This window comes from Salvia splendens, unplaced genomic scaffold (genome assembly GCF_004379255.2).
Source record: "Salvia splendens isolate huo1 unplaced genomic scaffold, SspV2 ctg48, whole genome shotgun sequence".
Classification (NCBI taxonomy): domain Eukaryota; kingdom Viridiplantae; phylum Streptophyta; class Magnoliopsida; order Lamiales; family Lamiaceae; genus Salvia; species Salvia splendens.
In genome coordinates, this window is record NW_024599134.1 from 2,951 (window position 1) to 24,330 (window position 21,380).

Genomic DNA, 21,380 nt, shown 5'->3' on the forward strand with positions numbered 1-21,380 from the left:
CCAGGAGCTCTAGAACTAAGCTTCAGGCATAACATCAAATAGAGTTATTCACATTTTACTCCAGGAGCTCTAGAACTAAGGTTCCGGCATAACATCAAATAAAGTTTTTAAAAAATAGTTAAAACATCTCCTCATACCTACACCCCTAACCATATTTCTAGAGCTTGTACAGAAACAGATGAGCACCATGCTGCGGCTGGACCGTAACAACCGTGGCGGGAACGTGTGTATACGACGGTGAGAGTATTAGAAATGAGTCACTCACCCCTTAAAAGGCCTTATAAGGGGAAGGGTTATCCATACTTTTATAGGTGAGCTAGGATCGTTACCAAGTCGATGTGGGACAAGATATTAAGAATTTTAACACGCCCACTCAAGTGTGGGCCGGAATGACACCTATAAAAGTATGAATAACCATCCCCTTATAAGGCCTTTTAAGGGGTGAGTGACTCATTTTTAATAGAGAGCTCAAAGCGGAAGCCTCGCAGGATCATAGCCATCACCACTCTGGCCGATGCAGATGCGAGGCCCCCACCCGAACGGCAAAAACACAGCTTGCTTCTTCCTCTGCACCTTCGCCACTCCCTCGCTCTGGATTGAACTCTGTCGCATCGTCCCCCCAAACCTCACGGTCGTGATGCAACAAGATCACTGGCACCGTGAGATGGACCCCGGCCGGGAGCGTTGCCTCCCCCAGCTTGGTCTCCTTGCCCACTTGCCGCCTCAGAGCAACTATCGGAGAGTAAACCCTCAAAACCTCTTATAGAATCATGGTAACTTGCGATGAGATTAGCTGTACGAGAAAAATATTGGTAGGGGCTATATTTCTAAATTTTATTTAAATTTTTTTTTTTTCAGGGATTCAGCCCCCTGAAAAGCTCCTCATTTTTGTTCGCCTATAACGACAACAACTCACGATCTTGAGGTGGTTGAGACCATCAAAATGGGGAGTTTGATGGCCGAAGACTTGCAAGACCTCGTCCCTCGCCTTCGTCTGCCATTCCGGATGTTTGCTTAGTCATCTCCTGCACTGCGAAGTAGAAGAGCTTGGACTCTTCGACTACATCATCCATGGTTATCCCGAAGCTCTTGCTGAATTCGACTCCAACAATATGCCAAGCAAGTCTTCATGCTTGGCTTCCTTTCTTCCCATCGCTTCAACCCTTGTATCGATGAGATCACAGATTGTGGAGCGAACCTCCTTTGATATTTCCACCATTCTCTTGTACGTTTTCATGGGCACATGTCTGTAAAAGATATTTGAACTAGATTAGGCTATTATACCGAGCATTGTTCTTGTATCGGATTTGCATACACAACGATACCAATAACATGCATGATTCATTGAACCATTGACTGTTATAACGGGAATTGTTTCTGCGTCGGAACTATATTATGCAATAAGTGTTGTTATCTGTTGTGTAATCTATTACTCAAAACATAATTTCACCAAAGATTCTCGATCATATTTTTATTTGTATTATTGCTATGACGATAAACCATGTAAGTTAAAAGGACTTGGAACTCTCTATAATTTCCTTTCTTGACTATTCATTGAGGTGGGATTTACCTCCATCCGGGAATGTAAATAGATCGCATGGCCTTCATGGCGTAGTCGGCCTGCTCCCTTTGCAGCTCGAAGATTCTCCTACCTTGTCGGTAGCTTCTGCTCAATGCAGTTCTTGATGTTGCACTCTTTTCCCATTCACTCACAATTTCTTCACAGCTCAAAACGAAGGCAGGTATCATCAGCTGCACCCGAAAAAATATATACACGGTGATTAGTACAAACATTAATGCAAGGGCGAGCGCAGAAAAAAATATTTATATGAGCTATGTCTTCTAAAGTTTATTTGAGAAAATATTTTTAAGCGATCCAGATCATTGACAGGGGCTTCTGTATAACACAGTCTATATAAAATTTGAAGACAGTAATAAAACCTTGAGTTTGTCCAAATGGAAAGCAGAGTTGCTGATCTTCCTGTGCTTGGCCCATTTCTCTCCCTCGTAGCTGACAACGCCTTGCACAAGCATCTTAGGCAGCGGATTCGAGCTCTGCGGCTTTGGGAATGAATTAGATTTGTTTAGAACCTCCCTAGCTTGCCCTGGATTCGTTACGATGAGTGAATGGTTTGGGCCGGGCCAGTAAAACATATAATTTCCTGCAAATTGTGGTTTTTTTTTCAGTTCTTTGTTTTTATCATTGGTGTTGCCAAGATGAATATGCAAGATTTACCTTTATATAATTGCAATGTTTCATACATATTCCTAAAGCTAAAGTCTTGGAGAGAACAATAAAACAATGCACCAAAACTAGTAGTAACAAACTTATTGAAATTGTAGCATCATGTCTTCAAACCTCTTAATAGAAATTCACATGGTTTCATCTTAATTTATTCAACAAAAATAAGATTGAAAGACTTTTCTTTTGTATTGTTAGAGAAACAATGTAATCAACATACTTGCTCCGTCCCCCAGACCAATTTCTTTTTTCCATCTATCCCCAATTAATTGACATCTTACTTTTTACTACTTTTTGTAATGGACGTCACATTCCACTAACTCAATCAACTCACATTTTATTATAAAATTAATATATAAAAGTAGGACCAACATTCGATTAACTTTTTCCAGTCACTTCCCACCACATTTCTTAAAACTCGTGCTAAATCAACCGATGCTAATTAATAGGGGATGGAGAGAGTACAATACAATGAAATATCTATCATTAAGTACCATTCAAAATAGTATCAAAGCAAGTAGCCGACTTATCTAAGCTAAAAGAAAAATAAAAACAATTGACACAACAATATATTCAAATTTGGTGAAATTTGATACTTAGTGGCTAGGGCTTTCTCCAGCTCCTTCGGCCGCAGGTAAGCCCGGTTGAGTAATTTCACCACAATACCAACAGAAATAGCAGAAATTATGGATAATGCGAGTTCCATATTTGATCAATTTGAGAAAAGATGCTCTGTTTCTATTATTGCAAGTTTGCAACCGCCTTTTTCAGTACTCCCTCCTTCCGCCCGTTAAGTGTCCCCGTCAATTTTGTGCATTCGTTTTAAAAAAAATGATACTCCCTCCGTCTCACTGCAAGTGATGGATTTCTTTTGGACACGAGAATTAAGAAAATGATATATACTGAGTTTAAGTGGAAAGAGTAAAGTATAGAGATGAAAAAGTAAAAGAGATAAAGAGATAATAAAGTGAGAAAGAGAGAATAAAATAAGAGAGACGGAATAAAGTAACGATAGTTTAAGTTTTGTTTTTAGCTAAAAAAGGAAATTGATCACTTGTGCTGGGACAACTCAAAATGGAAAGTTGAGTACTTGTGGTGAGACGGAGTAATATATAGTTAGAGTGGAGAAATGGTAAAGTAAGAGAGAGAATAATGTTAAGAAGACTTCCTAATATTATTCTATGTCTTACTTTACCATTTCTCCACTCCAACTATTTATTATCATTTTTATAAAACGAGTGCGCAAAATTGACCGGGACTCCTAATGGAGGACCTAGGGAGTAATGTTTATCCTCTTTGATTTTGGAAGTTTCCTAATGGGTTAGAAAGCGGGAGTAGGGGTGGGGAATTGTACCGGACTTACAGTACCTAAAAAATACCAAAAAATATCGATTTTTTGGTATACCGTACCGAAAAATTCGGTACGGTAACGGTATTAGATTTCCTATACCGCAATATACCGAATTGTCGATGTATATCGACACTTCGGTAAAACGTGGTATACTAATTGATTATTATATATATAAACAGGGTAGTGATAAAATGCAAACTTTAAATATTATATAAACTCCAAACTATGATCTGGACCGTTAAAAAATGTCAATAGATGATAAAATAACAACAACAAAAAATGTCAACACAGCATCAACCGTTGACATTGTGTTGACATTTTTTGTTACTATTATTTTGTCATCTGTTGACATTTTCTACCGATCCAGATCATAGTTTAGAGTTTGTAAAATATTTAGAATTTGTATTTGATTACATCCCTATTTATATATATATATATATATATATAGGGTAGTGATCTATGGCAAACACCTCTTAACCAAATAACTAGAGAACAAATAATAGCCACAAGATCAAAAAAATCAAGGGCTGATATTAATTTTTGAATTTAAGGAGAAATTAGTTCCCTCAATCACAAATTTAGTCCATAATAACAAGGCGGGGTATTATGGTCATTGCATAGAAAAAAATAGGTTCCCTAAATTCTTATCTCTCGATCTCTTCTGCAAATTCAGCCGCCTAGAGCAATCCGAAAACAGCGTAGACGCATTGGGCGGCGGAATCCGGGAGGATAACCGACAACAGAGCCGCGACCGCAGCGTAGCCGGAGGAGACGATCAGATTGTGCGCGAGGCGGTGGAGAGGGGGGAAACTGAGCGCAGCGGCGCATCCGAGGTAGTGCAGGGCGGAGATGGCGACGGCAACGCGATTTGCGATTGGATGCGCGGTGAATGGGGACTGGCTGGGATCGTGAATCCACTGGTATTTGAGCTGGAGGAAGGCTTGGAGCTGTTGGGTTGGGGTGATCGGAGATGTAGCATTGTGCGGCGAGAAATGCGGCGGCGAATTTGCCGGAGATGGAGACGTAGAAGGCTTGGAGCTATTGGAATAATCTAAATAGCGTCGCTGAATTTGTTATTAACAAAAAATGGCGATGGTGAATTAATATGGAGTAGTTAGTGAGTAATTATAAATATAAAACAATTCTTAAAGTGTAATTTTTATTAGGAGTGATGTGTTTTGTAAACAAGAGTGAAGTAAAATCGTAATAAAAGTGATGTATTTTGTAAACAAGAGTGAAGTAAAATCATGCTAAGAGTGATGTATTTTGTAAACAAGAGTGAAGTAAAATCGTAATAAGAGTGATGTGTTTTGTGAACAAGAGTGAAGTAAAATCTGAGTAAGAGTGATGTGTTTTGTGAATAAGAGTGAAGTAAAATCTGAGTAAGAGTGATGTGTTTTGTAAACAAGAGTGAAGTAAAATCTGAGTAAGAGTGATGTGTTTTGTGAATAAGAGTGAAGTAAAATCTGAGTAAGAGTGATGTGTTTTGTAAACAAGAGTGAAGTAAAATCTGAGTAAGAGTGATGTGTTTTGTGAACAAGAGTGAAGTAAAACCTGAGTAAGAGTGATGTGTTTTGTGAACAAGAGTGAAGTAAAATCTGAGTAAGAGTGATGTGTTTTGTAAACAAGAGTGATTTGTTTTGTAAACAAGAGTGATTTGTTTTGTAAACAAGAGTGAAGTATTCAAAATCCACTTCAATTTGACAATTTCTCCATTGAGAAACACCACGGCTCTTTTAGCATGCACTTCTCTTATCAAGGTTATGGATTCATCAACTCAGACATACATCTAAGCATCCAATTTCTGATCAAGTTATAATTATTTTTGGAGAATTACACCAGCCATATACCTAATTCAACTAGTACATAGGAAGAAAATCCTAAAACTGATATTAGAACCCTTGAATAATTTTCAATCCCAATCCATTTCGGTAGAAATTAATAATTAATTTTTTTACTTAAATCATTTTCGAGCTAAAGCCGAGCAAAAGCGGAAAGAAAAAATGTTATCTCCACTTAGAAAATATATAATGCAAAATGGAATTCCCGACTTTCGGGTCAAGAGAATTTCAAAAATTGCGATGGCATGTCATCACTTAGAATCTTAATCTCAACTTTTATTTTCATTTCTTTATCTAGAATAATGAAGTCACCCAATCCAAATGCAAATAACTAAGTAATTATCAAGTTATTGCCGTCATCTAAAATGGTGTTCACCGCAGCCGTCATCGCCGCGAACTGCCCGGCGGAGGACGCCTTCAGGGGAAGAACCGGCGCATGTGCGGCGGCGGCGGCGGCGGCGGAGAGGCCGGCCATGGCGGTGGCCTGAGACAATTCAGATTCAGATTCTACAAATGCGCAGAACACAATTCACGTTGATACATTTGAGATATTGAATTCCAAAAATGCCCTTTGGCTATTATTTTTTATAAAAATCTACAAGATTATTTAAGCCATAAGATTAATTTGAAGTATTAAGATGTGTGGCTGAGATTTGTTCTCTAGTTATACACTTAAGATTAGTTATATCTTGATCACTACCCTATATATATATATATATGTTTATGTTATATTTATACTAAAATTTAAAAATAGAATTCTCTATTATACAAAAATAAAAACTTAAACTTAAAAATATATTTTTTTCAGGTATAACGGTATGTCGTACCGTAGTTCGGCATACCGCAAGAGTACGGTATACCAAAATGCAGTATGACAACGGTATCAAAAACTAACTTTCCGAATTTTTGGTATACCGAAAAATTTGGTACGGTATCGGCATGGTGTTTTGTCATACCGTAACTTTCAGTACTATATAGTTGATACGCTCGAATTTTGCACTATTTTAAGGCCATTTTTTTGTCCATTTTGAATGTCAAAGTTACCTTACATGTCCATTATTTGCATATTTTATTCATTTTGGTATTTTGACATGTTTTGTGAGAAATGTGCAAAATAGAGCTGAAAAAGGGCATAAAAACGTCAAAGTTCGGAAGCTGGAGCAGAAGGAAACCCAGCGGGCCTCTGGCGCACGCCAGCGGTCGCTGAAAACCAGTCCAGAACGTTCTGGCTCTCTCCAGCGGCCGCTGGGCTATTCCTGCAAGATAGTCTCTGTTCAAACTCATTTTTTCGGTGATTCTGAAGTTCGATCTGGGCATGCTACATACCATTCTCTTCGTCTTTGAAAGAGCTTTGCTTTGGTTCCTTGATCATATCAATAGGAGTTATGTGGAAAAATTTAAGGTCGTTCTACCAAAGTCACGCAAAGCTGTCAAGTGCAGAATTTTAGGCGGAAATTCAAAGAAGGAAAGAAAACATTACCTTGTGAAGCCAAATATTTTCCTTAACCTATGTGGCACGAAAATTCCATATTTGCTATTGCTTGGAGGAATCTTTTTACCAAATTTAAATATTTTTTAAGCCTATAAATACCTCATAACCTAATTCATAATATTAACCCTTCCGTAGCCCAAAAGGGAGCCTTCAATGCTCCTCCCCCTCCACTCCTTAACCTAATCCTTCCATCATTCTTGGAGATTGAAGCAAGGAAAGAGGAGCATGAAGACTTCAAGATTCAACCTTGGGTTTTATTTGTTTATTTCATGTCACGTACTTTAATTATTGTTTTAGTTCATCTGTCTATGGATTACTAAACAATAGAATTTTGAGGTTCGATAGTAATTAATTTTTATGTAGTTCTTTTTATGTTTAATGTTCAGAACTCGTTCCACTTGATTTTTCTTGAACTTTTGTTCGACTTATTACTTTGATTATAGTCAATCTTTGATCGGTGATAGCTTTGATTGGTTTATCTTATACGTCCATACAATAATTGTAACATGAGTATTGATGCATGATAGGGAAAAAATGGTGGTAAAACTTGAGTCGGATAAACGTAGAACTAATTAAAATAATTAAATAGTTAGTGAAATCTTTATCCTTGAAATTCCTCTATTTGTCTGATTCTATCTTCTTTGCTTTTATTGTTTTACTTTATTTATTTATCTCTAGTTTTATAATTTTCAAACCCATATCTATGTTTCTCTAGATAGTATTTGATGCTTAGTACATGATAGCCAGTTGCAATTCTATTCCATGAGTTCGATATCCTGATACTGACCTTTAGCTATCCTATTTCTGCCTTATATACTTACAAGTAGTTGTAGTGCTAAAAAATAGTACATCAACAGTATGGTACTCATGGTACGGTATACCGTACCGAATCACTCCTAAAAAATACGACAATAAATTTTCAAGATCCGTACTAACTTCATTGTTTAACGGATCTCATTCTTCTTCATATTCTCTCATATGTTAGTATGGGCCTTGAAAAGAAGATATCATATATGTTTTTGATGAAAATGATAGGAACAATTACACCAACTTCTGAGGGCCTCAAGTATATTTTGGTCCAACATAGTATTTGGAAGGCTCGCAATTTCTTGAGTCCTTGACGGCGTCATTGTATTCCTTTCCTTCTATGAAATAATGTCTCTATCTTATAATTTTGAGGTATTCATAATCAGTGGCGGATCCAGAACTTTTAGTATGGAGGTACGATAAAAAAGAATATCGGCTTGGAAGTTCATAATCAATCTTTTATCTTCTCTATGTCATTGTTTTTCATCATTATTTTTCTAATAAGAAACTTCATTATTAATAAAAACGGATTACTTTTTAGTGTTACTACATGGACTTTCATTATTAAAAATGAAAATTCTTCATGCATAGTATGTTATTTATAATGATAAATCATTTATTGGCTTATTGAAGAAAAGTTTCAATTATTTTCAAATAATAGAAGAAAATTAAATTACTTTATAAAATAATTAAGAAATTTTAAAATAAAATAAATGCCTTAAAAAAATATAAATTCATTTCAAATCGAAAATAAAGTAAAATATTTTAAAAGAATTAAGCTTAAGAGAATGGTGTAGAGATAAAATAAATATAATTGTAGAAAATAAAAAATGTTTTACAAGAAAAAAAATAAAGATATTACATATTTAATAAATGCATTAGTGAAATAAGAGAATTATTTAAACTGAACGAAAAATTTAAAAAAAGGACCTTGCTGGGACTCGAACGCAGGTCTTGGAAATGATATGCGAACTTTCTTGGGGGTACAATTGTATCCCCTTGTTCTATTCTCCCTCTGTTAGTGTTCAGAATTTAAAGTCTCATTTACCTTTTCTCAATTTTAAATAAATGGACTCTACTATTCACTTAACTCATTACATTTATATTCAATTATTAAATTAATATATAAAAGTGGGGTTCACATTTCACTGAACTTATTTACCCATTTTTCTTCATAAAGTCAAACAATTTCTTAAAACTCGTTACGAATTAAAATGAAACTATAAATGGCGAACTGGAACCGAAGGAGTAATAGTAAGATTGACATTTATAATCAATCGGGTCATGTCCTTCGGTTTTTAGTTTTTGCTTGTCTACAATTTAATCTAAAACAGTGCCATCATACCTTTAAAATGATTGCCAAATAAAATGCGAGAATTAATGCTTGGTTATACATATTCAATAAATTATTAGTATCATTTTAGATTTCCAATTTTTTGGTCTCCAAGATAACAAGATAATGTTGTTTAGCATATTAAAACACTTAAAAATCGGGATCGTTTATCATCTATTCGTATATTAGGACACAAGTCCTTTGTAATTTGTACCATGCCATTTGTAAAATAAAAATAGAAATTGCACACTGAACCATTGTTTAATTAATACTCCATGAGAAATAAAAATATAAAAGAAATAAAACTAGAAAAATATTTATTGCAATAAAATAATACTCCCTTCGTCCTCGATTAATTGACACCAATTTTTTCAATATTAGTTGACACTTTTTTTTACTATTTTTGGCAATGAGTCCTACATTCTATCTATTTTTTATATTATATTTCTTAAAATTCGTACCAAGTTAAACAGACTTAATTAATCGTAGACGGTGAGAGTAACTAGTATCATTTTAAAAAAAGTAAATGTCAAACTGGTCCTGAATATATGTCAATTTTATGTATTTTACGATTTTGGTCCAAAGTTAATGTCACGACCGCCCTTACTAAGGATAGTAAAGACGGGGAAATCGTGACTAGGGAAGGGACTAAGGAGCGGGGAAGCAGAAGAGGAAAACAATGAAAGACAACATCTTAAACAAAGCTTCAAAAGAAAAGTTTTAATCGATTAAATAATTAAGCAGCGGGTTAATATCTCAAGGTAATTAATATCATAAAGTAGTGTAGAGCAAAACGAAAGACTTTATCAAGAACGATTCGAAACAAGGCAGCGGAATAAAGGTGTCTAGAGAGTCATAGGGAGACGCCTATGTATGAAGACACGACGCATCCGGAATTTCTTAAGGCTCGACTCAACATCCGCCGCAACATCACCGTTCAACCTGCACATAAAGAAAACATATGCAGGGCTGAGTACTTGACATACTCAGTGGACACACGCCAAAATATTTGATAAAAGTTATGTCATCCATACCATAGTGAACTCGAGTTTTAACATTTTAGAAAAGAATATCATCGAGTATCACAAAACATTTTCGTAGACTGGCCAATCAAAACAATCTCCCCACTTTCTATACAATCAATCAATCAATCACATCCTCTTACCATAGTGCGACGAAAGTGTGGCCACACTATTCGCCCACGAGACCGACAGACTAGCAAGGACGGCTCCCGATCCCACCTGTGTACACAACCTAATAGGGTTTGCGGCCCTACTCAGACCCGAATTCATTTCACACATAGCCCTATAGCCTAACGGAGCAAGCTCAAACGAACTAGGCATTAGACAACAATCTCAACATCAAAACAATCATGGCATGACATAACACTTTAAATCACCCTTATAGCTCCACAATCATATTTTTGAAACGTAAAAGAGTTTTAGTAAAGAAAGCCCACCTCGATTGCTTACAAACACGGTTCACAACTTTATTGAAATCCTTGCTCTTCGTACCCACGTACGCACAACAACCCTTATCAACATCATAACCACATAATACAACACAATCAGTTTTCTATCAACACATTACTCATGCATGCCCTGTCGTTCCTTTCACCGTTTTCTTATATTGCCTATCCCAACGTTCACCATCATAAACGATACGAACCCTTTGGCATACATCAACGTGCAACGCATAATCACATCATAGGATAAGTTCTTACTCACACATGTATCATGTATTTCATTCAAAACTTGCCAACAAGACTATTTCAATCAAGACATGAATCTGGCAGAATAGTGCATTCATTTTGTAAAAATCATTAAAAATCCATTCGATATCATTTGAAGCTAAAATTTGGTCACCACACAGTAGGCACATAAAGGTTTACTCAGTTAAAAATCCACACCAAAATCACATCTTTAGGTCGGTTAAAACAAAAAAACGAACTCATTGGACGAGAATACAAATTCTGACAGGACAACACAGTTCAATTGAAAAAATTTGTTAAAAATTCATCTTTCGTCAAAAGAGACTGAAATTTTGACACAACACAGAAGACACTTAAAATTTCACTCAGTTAAAAATTCGTGCCAAAATAAGATCGTTTGGTCGGCCAAACACTCGTCGGAACCTACTGTCCGGACACCACAGTTTTCATGCTCAACATTTACAAACTAGGGTTTGCCTATCATTCATCCACACATACATATTCATGCTTTCAACACATATTCACGCTTCAAAAACGACATCACAACCATGTTCTCCTATTTACACATAGCATTCACCAATGAATCATCTACAAACTCTCTCACACACACATACATACACGCACATGCACATACTTTCTCAAGCAAACATCATTCACAACCGATTAATTTTTAGATCTACGATTTCTACACTCACTATATGCATGAGGGGATCAAGAAACATGGATTCAATGGTAAGAAGGAGAAAGATGAATCAAAGTATACATTTCTCTTGAAAAACAATCGGTAGGAATGATGAATGATGCGATTCTTCGATGAATCTTGAATTTCCAACTCCACAATGATGCAAGAACAAGGAATTGGTGAAGGATTGGTGGAGAAGGAGAGGAAGAGAGAGATGTGTGGTATGGAGAGGAGAGGGAGGTGAAAATATCAGGGTTAGGGTTAGGGTTCTTTTAATTTATAGTCTAGGATAAATCCCACAAATTAAATAAAGCAATTAAAATTGTGGAAGAATAAAATAGAGGTCAATGATAAATCTCACCATTAAAAAGAAAATAGGCGTGTAGTATGTGGGGGAGTAATTTTCAAAAATTGCTATTTAATTAGCATAGATATTTATTTAGTATTTACTTGGAGAGAAAGATACTCTCAAAATAAATAAAGTAACAAAATAATTCAAGCATCTCTAAGTGGGGAAATAAAAAGGGGCATGTATAATGGGAAAAATCAAGGAAAAAAATACTTAAATCCTCAAATGAAATAGGAATAGGATTTAAATTTGGTAATTTCTTGAAGGAAAAGACTCCCACAAAATAGGTAACGAAAAAATTAATCCTACAAGTAATTGAAGGTCATATGGGCGAAAATTATGAGGTTTTAGGGAAAGAAGGAGTCAAATCCTAATTAAAATATGATATGGAGAGATTTGGCAAGATATGGTAAGATTTAATTGGATTTTAATTCAAGGAAAGAGATAACAAGATACCAATTAAATCTACAAAAATAATTCCTTCTCCTAATTAATAGGAGGTTTCGAAAATCTCAAGGGATGTCCAAGGGGTCGAAAATCATGTAGAATAGCATAGGGATAATTTGGTTTGGATTTAATTTGGATAAATATCCCAAAGCAATTAATTAAATCCAAGAAAGAAAGTATTATTTCCAATATATAGGAGGGCCGAAAATTTCAAATAAAATGGCTAGAATGATTATGCATTATCTCATTTAAGTTAATTCACACATTGGAAGCTTAATCACATTAACTCACAACAACTAATTTCACATAATTAACTCAAACACATAGAGACTCAATTTCCACAAAAGAAATTCGCATTCAACATCCACATTAATTAAAATAAAATAAGCCATCAAATAAAAAAAAGTCACAATTTTCCGGGGTGCTACAGTTAACTTTTACGTTTTGTATTTTACAATGTCTAAGACCAAAATCATAAAATAGACATATATTGAGGACCAATTTTTGCCTAAATCACTTGCCAATGCACTTTTTGTAAAAAAATCAAAAATAATTTAAATTTACAAAAAATTATTTTCAGAAGAATAAAGAGTGGTGTGACACCTTGCGTCTTACTTTTTCTTCCACACTGAGATTCACATTCACTACCAGAGTTGAGTCATCCCTCATCGATGCTTCTTTCCAATTTTCTTTGGGTGCTGTTGTTTTCTGATTGTTTTCAGGTAGTATTATTCTTCCATCTTCGTTTTGATGCTTAGCTCTTTTTTTTTTTCTAATCTTTTCTTTGCATTTTTTTTTCTGATTGGCTCCTTGTTTTGTTGGAGGCAGAAACAGATGATAAACTGCCAATTTTGAAATAGTTGTTATGAAATTTATGTTTACCTGGTAATTTATTTGTTCATAGATGGAATGCTTGCTAATTTGCTATGCTCTTGCTCTGGGAGAAATTTAGTTGAAATTGATGAGGGCGTTTTATCATCTGATACTTGTTCATATCTTCAGAAATCTTGTTTGTATTGACATTTACGTCTCTGTGGCTTAAGTAGTGGCTTTCATAATTATATTTGTGAAAGCCAACTAGTTCTAGGTTAAGTTATCAAAGTTTTTCGTTTGCTAAAGATGGATTTGGTGGATTTTGCTGTAGTTATGAAAGAACTTTGTCTCCACCAGCTATTCGTATTTGTTTCTCCTTCGAATTTGAAACATTTCAACGCCAATACATATATTTTGTCGCACTTAACTTATTAATATTATGTTTCTTTCTTTCCTGCTTCATGCCTCTCGGAGAAACATACCATTTTGCTTATATGTAATATTTAAGAGTGGTCTGTTTTAATTATCAAGTCAAAGCAGATAGGTGTGAGCATGCATCTGCAAATGCAAAATTTCATATATGCTTGGCTAAGAAGTACTCAGAAAAGGAATTTTAGTCTTCTATAGCTATATTAAACTTTCCCAATATTTGTATTTCATTTTGGAAACTTTTGTTTTGACGCTTATGTGTGACTGATGAACAATCGGATTTTTGTTTCTTTTGTTAGGATTTTTATTAGCAAGAGAAAGAAGTTGAATAAGCTTCTTATTGAATTGTTTTTATGGAATGGATAGCCATGGCGATTCTGGGAGCAATACAACACGCAGAACTTCGAGGAAAAGGAGGAGTAATTTCAATCATCGTCGTTCAAATGAATCAGAATCCCCCCAAGATAATAGAGATTCTATCTCATTATCATCAACTCCATCAGACCATGTGAGTGATGCACCAAGTGTGGGCAAGGAGTCCTCAACACCATCACTAAACCTTTGTGATACTGAAATCGTGCATAAGATTTATGACGAAGAAAACACATTGGAGGACTCCACTAACCTTAAAAGTTGTGGTGATGATAATCCTGCTGCAGCTAGCTTGAACAGTGGGCAAATGAAGGACAATAAAATGAGCGAACAAGCGACTGGGGATTACCATTCTGAGCCACTAGGAGCAGCATCTGATGGAACTGGAAACAAAGTCAATAAGGTAAAACTAAAGGTTGGAGGTGTAACACACACCATTCACACTAGATCTAGTTCTGTCAGTTCTTCAATAGCTGGAACTTTTGCTACAAAGCCTTCGTCAGATGAAAATTATCCTCCCCCTAAGGTATTTTTCTCTAGATTGAAGGCCTTTCAGTTATTTTGATCCTGTAACTCAGTGGGCTGTATTTCTAAATGGGAATTCTATTCAACTGGTGCATTGTACGCATCATCATATTTTGAAATAGTTGCTAAAAACAGTTGTAATATTTGCATATGAGAAAGAAATTGTAGATGCTAAATGTAATAGTATTATTAAAAAAAGACCCTCTGCAAACCTGATTAAAATTCTGCCTATTTCCTGTTTTAAACACTTCTTTTTGGTCAGATGATTAGACTTCATCTTGCAAGCAGATTCATAATTTATTGAGCCTTGTATGTTGACCGACCCTAGCTGCTTTCCCTTTGGTTTTGGATATATTGCTGTCTTATTGGCCAAGTACTTGACGGCTTTGGAAACCTTACAATGTTGTTGTCTTTTAACAGGAAGATCTGAATCTCCGTGATAGAAATGAGAAGGGTGACCTTCGAGGTGTGCCGTGGAAAGATTTTTCGAGGACTGGTTTTGCCTTTGGAAAAGTGGATTCTTGTAAGGAGGATATACCTGAGGAGTCTGCCAAGCAAGCTGTAAAGCATGACAGGTCATCTAAAAGAAAGTCCATAAGCAAGAAGTATTCTGATGATGAAATATATGATGAGGATGATGATGAGATTCGGTACCTTCAAAAGCTCAAAACTTCAAGAATCACGTCGTATGATAATACAGAGTATGAAGATGGTACCTTCAGGGGCAGGAAACTACGGAAGATATCTAGGGTTATGGATAGAGATATTGAAGATTATGGCTCCTCAAGATCAGCCAAAGAGAAGAAATCCAGATCTGCAAGTGCACCTGAAGATACAGAATATACAGAGGAGGAAGAATCATTATCTGACGGTGAGGTTGAACACAAGAATAAGAAACAGAGAAAGTCAATTGACGTCGCTAAGAACTCCAAAGAAAGCTCAATTACTACCCGCCGTAGAGCTACTTTATCTGGAAGAGAGCCCTCTCCTGGTTTGGGTGCTAAATCAATCCAATTCCCAGATGGATTGCCACCTGCCCCACCAAGAAGTGAGTATTTCTTATCGTTGTACTAGTGAATTCATTTTTCTTTTGTTACTTCGTGGTAAATTGACTGCTTATTATCGTGTTACTTTTGACAGAGACAAAGGAACAGCTATCAGAAGTGGAGCAACAACTGAAAAGAGCTGAGGCTGCCCAAAGGCGAAGGATTCAAAATGAAAAGGCTTCTCGTGAATCTGAGGTTTGTTTGATCTTTTATGCTGACTCATTTTGTTCTCATGTATCGATTCTTGTGCATTACAGTGTAATCAAAATTCTAGTTTTGCATCAACTGGTTTCATGAGTTATGTTTTTTCCTTATTATTAGGCCGAGGCAATCAGAAAAATCTTGGGTCAAGATTCCAGCAGGAAAAGGCGAGAGGATAAGATTAAAAAACGACAGCAGGAGCTAGTGCAGGTAAAAGTTGTTCGTAGAGAGCAATCTTATTTCCAAACACTTCTATATGTTTACCCTAGTTATGCATGACGATGCAGGAGAGGAATGCAAACGGGGCTACAGTTGCACCAGATGCTGTTAGATGGGTCATGGGACCTTCAGGGACAGTTGTAACATTTCCTGCTGAAGTTGGCCTTCCAAGTATCTTCGAACCCAAGTCTTGCAGGTATTTTGATGCGCAGATAGGCTGAGGCAACGTAGCCAAAACATGTCAACTAAATCTCAAGTTATAAGCCAAGCTCGAATTTGTGTCTTTGTTCCCATGTTTCTTATTTTTCGCATGGGTTTCCAGGTATCCTCCTCCACGAGAGAAATGTGCCGGCCCATCTTGTACAAATGTGTACAAGTACAGAGATTCCAAATCAAAGCTTCCTCTTTGCAGCCTGCAGTGCTACAAGGCACTACATGAGAATGCACAACCACTACATGCTCGCTAAAATGGTTTATTGGTCGCTACTTTTTTGCTTCCACGGTGTACTGGGCGAGCGGGCTGCTTTATTCCAATGCTTGCCCTGTTGAAACATTGGTAAGAAGATTTTCTTCTCAGATGCATGTATGTAGGAATAAAAGTAGATATGGGAAGAAAACAATGTATATGTAGATGTATAATAGTAAAAATACACGCCAAATGCATCAGTTGAATCTGTATAATATATGTTTGACCTTGAATACTATTGTTGTTTCAAGGTTCCTGGCCAAGTGAGCTTGTTATTCATTAATGTAAAATACATGCTCAATATAGTTTTTAAATATATTAGTATATAGTAACTAGAATCTTGACCCAAGACTTTAAGTTGGTAAAATCATAAAAGAAAAGGCTATCAATTTAAGACAAAATTGTGGCTAATGTGAGATTTAAGGCCTTTTTTTTCTTTTTCTAGGTGTAATATTTTTTAAATATTTTATAACCAGGTTTTAGTTCCTATATTTTGGTATAATAATTTCGGCGGAAAGATTTTTGCTCTTTTCGAGCATTTTTTGGTTCAAAATGCTCGTCAGCCATTAAGGATACAATAGTCTATTTGATCATTTATTTTCGGTACTGCTCCCTCTATAAATACGAACAAGTTAAAGTAGGAGTATATAAATATGATTCATTCATCAGTGTTATACCTTACAGCAATCGGTCATGATAGATTGTCCACTTCTTCTGTCTAGTTGAGAATATGGTTAATTTATTTTTATAAGGTACCGATTAAAATATCTTCTATAATAACAAGTCTACCTATCAGTTTACAATATAGGAGAATTGAGGTGGTGTGTTGGTCAGTGAAAAGGATGAAGAAGTATGTGAAGAATGTGCTGCTTGAGGAAAAAAAGCAGCGAAATTTCAATCAGAAAACTGCAAGTCGTGGCATTAATAGAATAACAGTAATTCTCAGACAAGCTGATAAACAAAAATCTGAGCAGATAACAGACTCAATTAAACCAATCAAACCACAAACACGATCTCTTGCAGCTTCCAACTGTCATTTAGTTATCCTACATAAAGCGCTACAACTAATAAGAAAAATTTTGGGGCGATGGCACATTGTCTCTAGTGATTTCAGGATTCCATCACTTAATATCCTACAGTTCGTCCTGCAATGACACATATACACAAAAATAAGAATAACTAACATGGAATTTACCTTTACCAACACCAACATTGCATACATAAATGCATAAGTAAAGAAAATCAGGATCTTACGTGCACATCGTCATCGACCGAAGCTGTAGGGTCTTCATTGGGGTCTACTTTGGAATCATCCTCAGCATCTTCACCTTCAGCATCGGACTCCTCAGCACCATCCTCAGCCTGTGAAGAGAGTTCAAAGTTACCGTTAGTATACATATGAATCAAGGTAAATACATGTGTATTAGTTCTAAAGAATAAACAAGTCTTACATCAGAATCAACAGCAGGATCATTCTTTGATTCCTCCTCCTCTCTCTTCTTTTCGGCCTCCTCAAAAGCAGCCTTCTCAGCCTGCAATATCAGCAGCATTGACAAATCAATAATAGATAGATTATATGTAGATAGATAGATGTATAACAGTTCTCATTCTCTTTTACAAAGAAAATGAAGTATAGAAAAAGTGAAAGAAATTGAACCAATGCGACCGACATACATCTTTTTGTGTTCCCCATGTTTCTTCTGCTACCTTCTTGGCATATTCAGGGTCATCACTTACAAGAACATTGTCAAATAGTGTTCCAGACTTCACCTGCAATATAATTCTAATAGCTGAACATACCATCCCGAGACATCCAGTCGAGAACAAAAGGGGAAAAACTAAAATCATATGATGATGGATTAAATATGAAAATGTACCTGCCACAACTCAATGCCTACATACTTCAACTTGGGGAAAACATAAAGTTCTGGGTCATCCTTGAACTCTGCAGTTGTCCCGAAATTGAATTAACAAACTGCAATATTCTAAGAAATAATGGGGCAAAACAAATCCAAACCTGGGTTATCAATCATTGGTGCCTTCCACTTGCCCTTGTAGTTGGGGTTCTTAATTTTCTGGTACAGATAAAAAGGGCTATTTAGACATGGTCTGCTTCACAAGCAAAATCAGTAAGCCACACTAAAATTTCAACAAACCTTTGCCTTCCATGGTCCCTTGTACTCCGGGTTAGGAATGGTAGGCACAGTCCACTCACCATCCTCCTCATCATCCCAGTCCTCAGGCTGAAAATGCAAAAAGTTGTCTATTAAATATTTTCAAATACTAGTTTCGGGTATAAAGAAGCAACAATCAACATGCCACTAAGTTACCTTTTTGGCATCAGGTCAGCAACCTCCTTGGGGATATCATCATAACCCTGTCAACAAAGAAAACTCTTAGCTTATAATTAATCCAACCCCAGGAGTTCTACACTACTCCCTTTCTAGCAGAAGATAAAATCTATTCACCTCTGGCTTCGTGTCTTCAGGATCAGGAATGGTTTCCTTGTCATCCCAATCTTCAGGCTGACATTGGTAGCAACAAAGTTATGTTAAGAATACAAGAACACACAGTTAAGAATACAAGAATACACAAATGGGAAACCACTCTAACATACAGGTACAAAAACTCACCTTCTTAGCTTCAGGGTCCTTGATCTGCTTTGGAGGCAATAGATCCCAGTCAGAGTACAAGCTCCCTGTCTGCTTCTCCACATTGTCGATGAGGATGCTGTAGGTAGCATCGGGTCGGAGAATGAAAGTATATACATGAGAGAGTTGATCAGTCTCACATGGAACATCCTTCTTGATCAAGTTGTTTTTGTCATTGTATGTTAGAATAGCATGAACCTTTTTGGTGGTGTAACCACAGATATCTGGCCCAAACATGATACTGCATCAACCAAACCAAATACCATTCAATACACACACTAAGTACATTGTCGATGAGGATGCTGTAGGTAGCATCAGGCCGGAGAATGAAAGTGTACACATAGGATCACAAAAGGTTGGGAGATGAGTGAACCTGTATGGAGTGTCACCACCAAATTTCTTCTGGTCAACATCGCCACTGAGCAATTTCATGTATCCACCACCACAGTCAAGTTTTTGTTCATGCTTGACAGAAAATTGAAAAACTAAGGTCTTATCCTTGTTGCTAAATTCAGGGAATTCGGCAGAGATAGCATAAAACCTATAGTCTTCACTGGTCTGGATACCTGCAATTGAAAAGAAAGTCAGCCTATCAAGTCTGCACTCAATTATGTCTGCACTCAATTATGTCAAATTGCAGGACACAAACGGATTATTTACCTTTGTCATTGGCATCTCCACTCCATTTTCCAGAAGTGTAATTCCACTCGCCGGCCATATTCTCATCTTTCTTCCAATCAGATTTGACCCACCGACTCTCCCATCCATCTATAATATTTAGCAAACAAATGCATTAGGCTACCAATGTAGGCAGCAACAACTTGCAAGGTTAAATAGCATTAAATATTAACAGTCTGCTTTGTTTCTTTTCTAGAGGCAACTGATTTTCATTTGAGAATATAGGGGAGTCACTTTAGGTTTAAGAAAGTGTTGTTCATTCATCTTTTCTGCACAAGTTTACAAAATCATTTCCACACTAAGATATTGAAACCAATGTCAATTGAATAAATTACGTGTGAAATTTCATATGTAATTTTGGAACAGAAAAAATACGTTAAATGATAGGAGTAGGCCAAGACCAATAACCAAGAAAAATACTATAATTTGTGGCTACCACTAACAAACAAGAAGGGTAGGTTTATCACTAAACTGAATGTTAGACCAGAGTCGTTATGGTTATACTTATCATAGCACTAGTTGCCACAAATCAAATCGACGTTTCCAAGCTCATACGCTTCGACCTAAATTCTTCCATTAGAAATAAAGGCTAAATATAACTGCATAGACAAAAAATTGCCCGCTAGATAAAAGGTCTCATCGAAAATTCATCCAATAGGTCGAAGATTCTCATCGCTTAAATTGAATTGCATTTTCAACTCTATAATCATAATTTACTATCACGCAATAAAATTTGATTAAAAATGAATATTGCTTCAGATCCACAGTTCAATAGGCTCAATTAGATGCGGCTTAAACCTAAACCAGATTTATCAAAATGTCAAATGAGCATAGACATATATGAGCGTCAAATTATACTAATTACACCGACGGAAATGTCAATTTCATCAGATCCATAATGAATAGATCTCAATTGGTTAACCAACGATAAATCGTAGATCAAAACAATTGATTCGCACAATCATACAAGTGACAGACTGATCACACAAATCTCAAAACTAAAATGCTAGCAGAGTGCACCCAAAAAGTATAGTCAGATAGTGAGACTGATGGAGGAGTCAATACCATCGAAACGCTCCTCAAAGAATACGGCGGCGGAGGAGACGGCGAGGAGGAGAGAAAGAGTAAGAACTAGAGAGAGAGGAGTTGCGATCAGCGATCTTCTCCTTACTATCGCCATTGCTGCTATAGTGAAAAGAACAACTGAAGTCTGAATAAGAGGAGTGGTTTATTTATGCAGGTGGGATTTTGGTGCACAATAGCAAGTTAGGTGCATGCGTGACGTGGACATTTTTGAAAGGAGAAGCCATTAGCATTGCGCCACGTCGGAGTTGGCTGTCATTGATATCAACGTGGCCGGTTGGGATTGGGAATTTACACGAATTCGAGTGGCCGTAGGTGGGCCAACACTTGTAGGCGTTATATAGCTGGCTTCCAATTGACGTTCTTGCCCTGTAGGCGTTATATAGCTGGCTTCCAATTGACGTTCTTGCCCTTCGATTTCGTTGACTGTTTGCATAGGATCATAAGTTACACTATTAATGCGATTTCTATAATAAGAAATGTATGGTACTATTTCCTAACCTTCTCTAAGTGATAAAGTGATTTATAGATAAATCGATTCTATTGAATTTTAATGTATAATGCATAGTACCTAGCATATTTAACTTCCAAAAATTGACGCTTATCTTGTTCTGCATTGACTAAAAGTTATCGCAAATCGAA

The 21,380-nt window shown here is 36.3% G+C and overlaps 2 protein-coding genes and 1 pseudogene across 3 annotated transcripts; 1 reads left to right on the top strand and 2 right to left on the bottom strand.

Annotated features, from left to right (window-relative positions):
- Positions 1-1,075: 1,075 nt before the first annotated feature.
- LOC121790333 (cytochrome P450 CYP72A219-like) lies at positions 1,076-2,034 on the bottom strand. Its single transcript, XM_042188578.1, has 3 exons — positions 1,942-2,034; positions 1,571-1,752; positions 1,076-1,247 (listed from the first exon to the last, which is right to left on the bottom strand). Exons 1-3 carry the CDS (start codon positions 2,032-2,034, stop codon positions 1,076-1,078), a joined length of 447 nt encoding a protein of 148 aa, XP_042044512.1.
- Positions 2,035-12,851: 10,817 nt separating this feature from the next.
- Positions 12,852-16,616, top strand: LOC121790331 (stress response protein NST1-like). 2 transcript variants are annotated; one of them, XM_042188576.1, is made up of 7 exons: positions 12,852-12,977; positions 13,797-14,395; positions 14,815-15,442; positions 15,535-15,635; positions 15,762-15,851; positions 15,929-16,056; positions 16,183-16,616. In XM_042188576.1, exons 2-7 carry the CDS (start codon positions 13,856-13,858, stop codon positions 16,325-16,327), a joined length of 1,632 nt encoding a protein of 543 aa, XP_042044510.1. In that variant the 5' UTR covers positions 12,852-12,977; positions 13,797-13,855; the 3' UTR covers positions 16,328-16,616. The 2 variants fall into 2 exon arrangements, with proteins under 2 accessions (XP_042044510.1, XP_042044511.1); XM_042188577.1 differs by having other exon boundaries at positions 13,797-14,272.
- A 602-nt stretch (positions 16,617-17,218) lies between these two features.
- LOC121790332 lies at positions 17,219-20,875 on the bottom strand (annotated as a pseudogene).
- Positions 20,876-21,380: the final 505 nt, after the last annotated feature.

Coding starts and splice junctions, on each gene's coding strand:
- LOC121790333 (XM_042188578.1), bottom strand. CDS start 2,034: ATGCTTGTGCAAGGCGTTGTCAGCTACGAGGGAGAGAAATGGGCCAAG. Junction 1,753..1,941: donor TCCATTTGGACAAACTCAAG/GTTTTATTACTG, acceptor TTTCGGGTGCAG/CTGATGATACCTGCCTTCGT. Junction 1,248..1,570: donor ATTTACATTCCCGGATGGAG/GTAAATCCCACC, acceptor TATCTTTTACAG/ACATGTGCCCATGAAAACGT.
- LOC121790331 (XM_042188576.1), top strand. CDS start 13,856: ATGGATAGCCATGGCGATTCTGGGAGCAATACAACACGCAGAACTTCG. Junction 14,396..14,814: donor AAAATTATCCTCCCCCTAAG/GTATTTTTCTCT, acceptor GTCTTTTAACAG/GAAGATCTGAATCTCCGTGA. Junction 15,636..15,761: donor AGGCTTCTCGTGAATCTGAG/GTTTGTTTGATC, acceptor CCTTATTATTAG/GCCGAGGCAATCAGAAAAAT.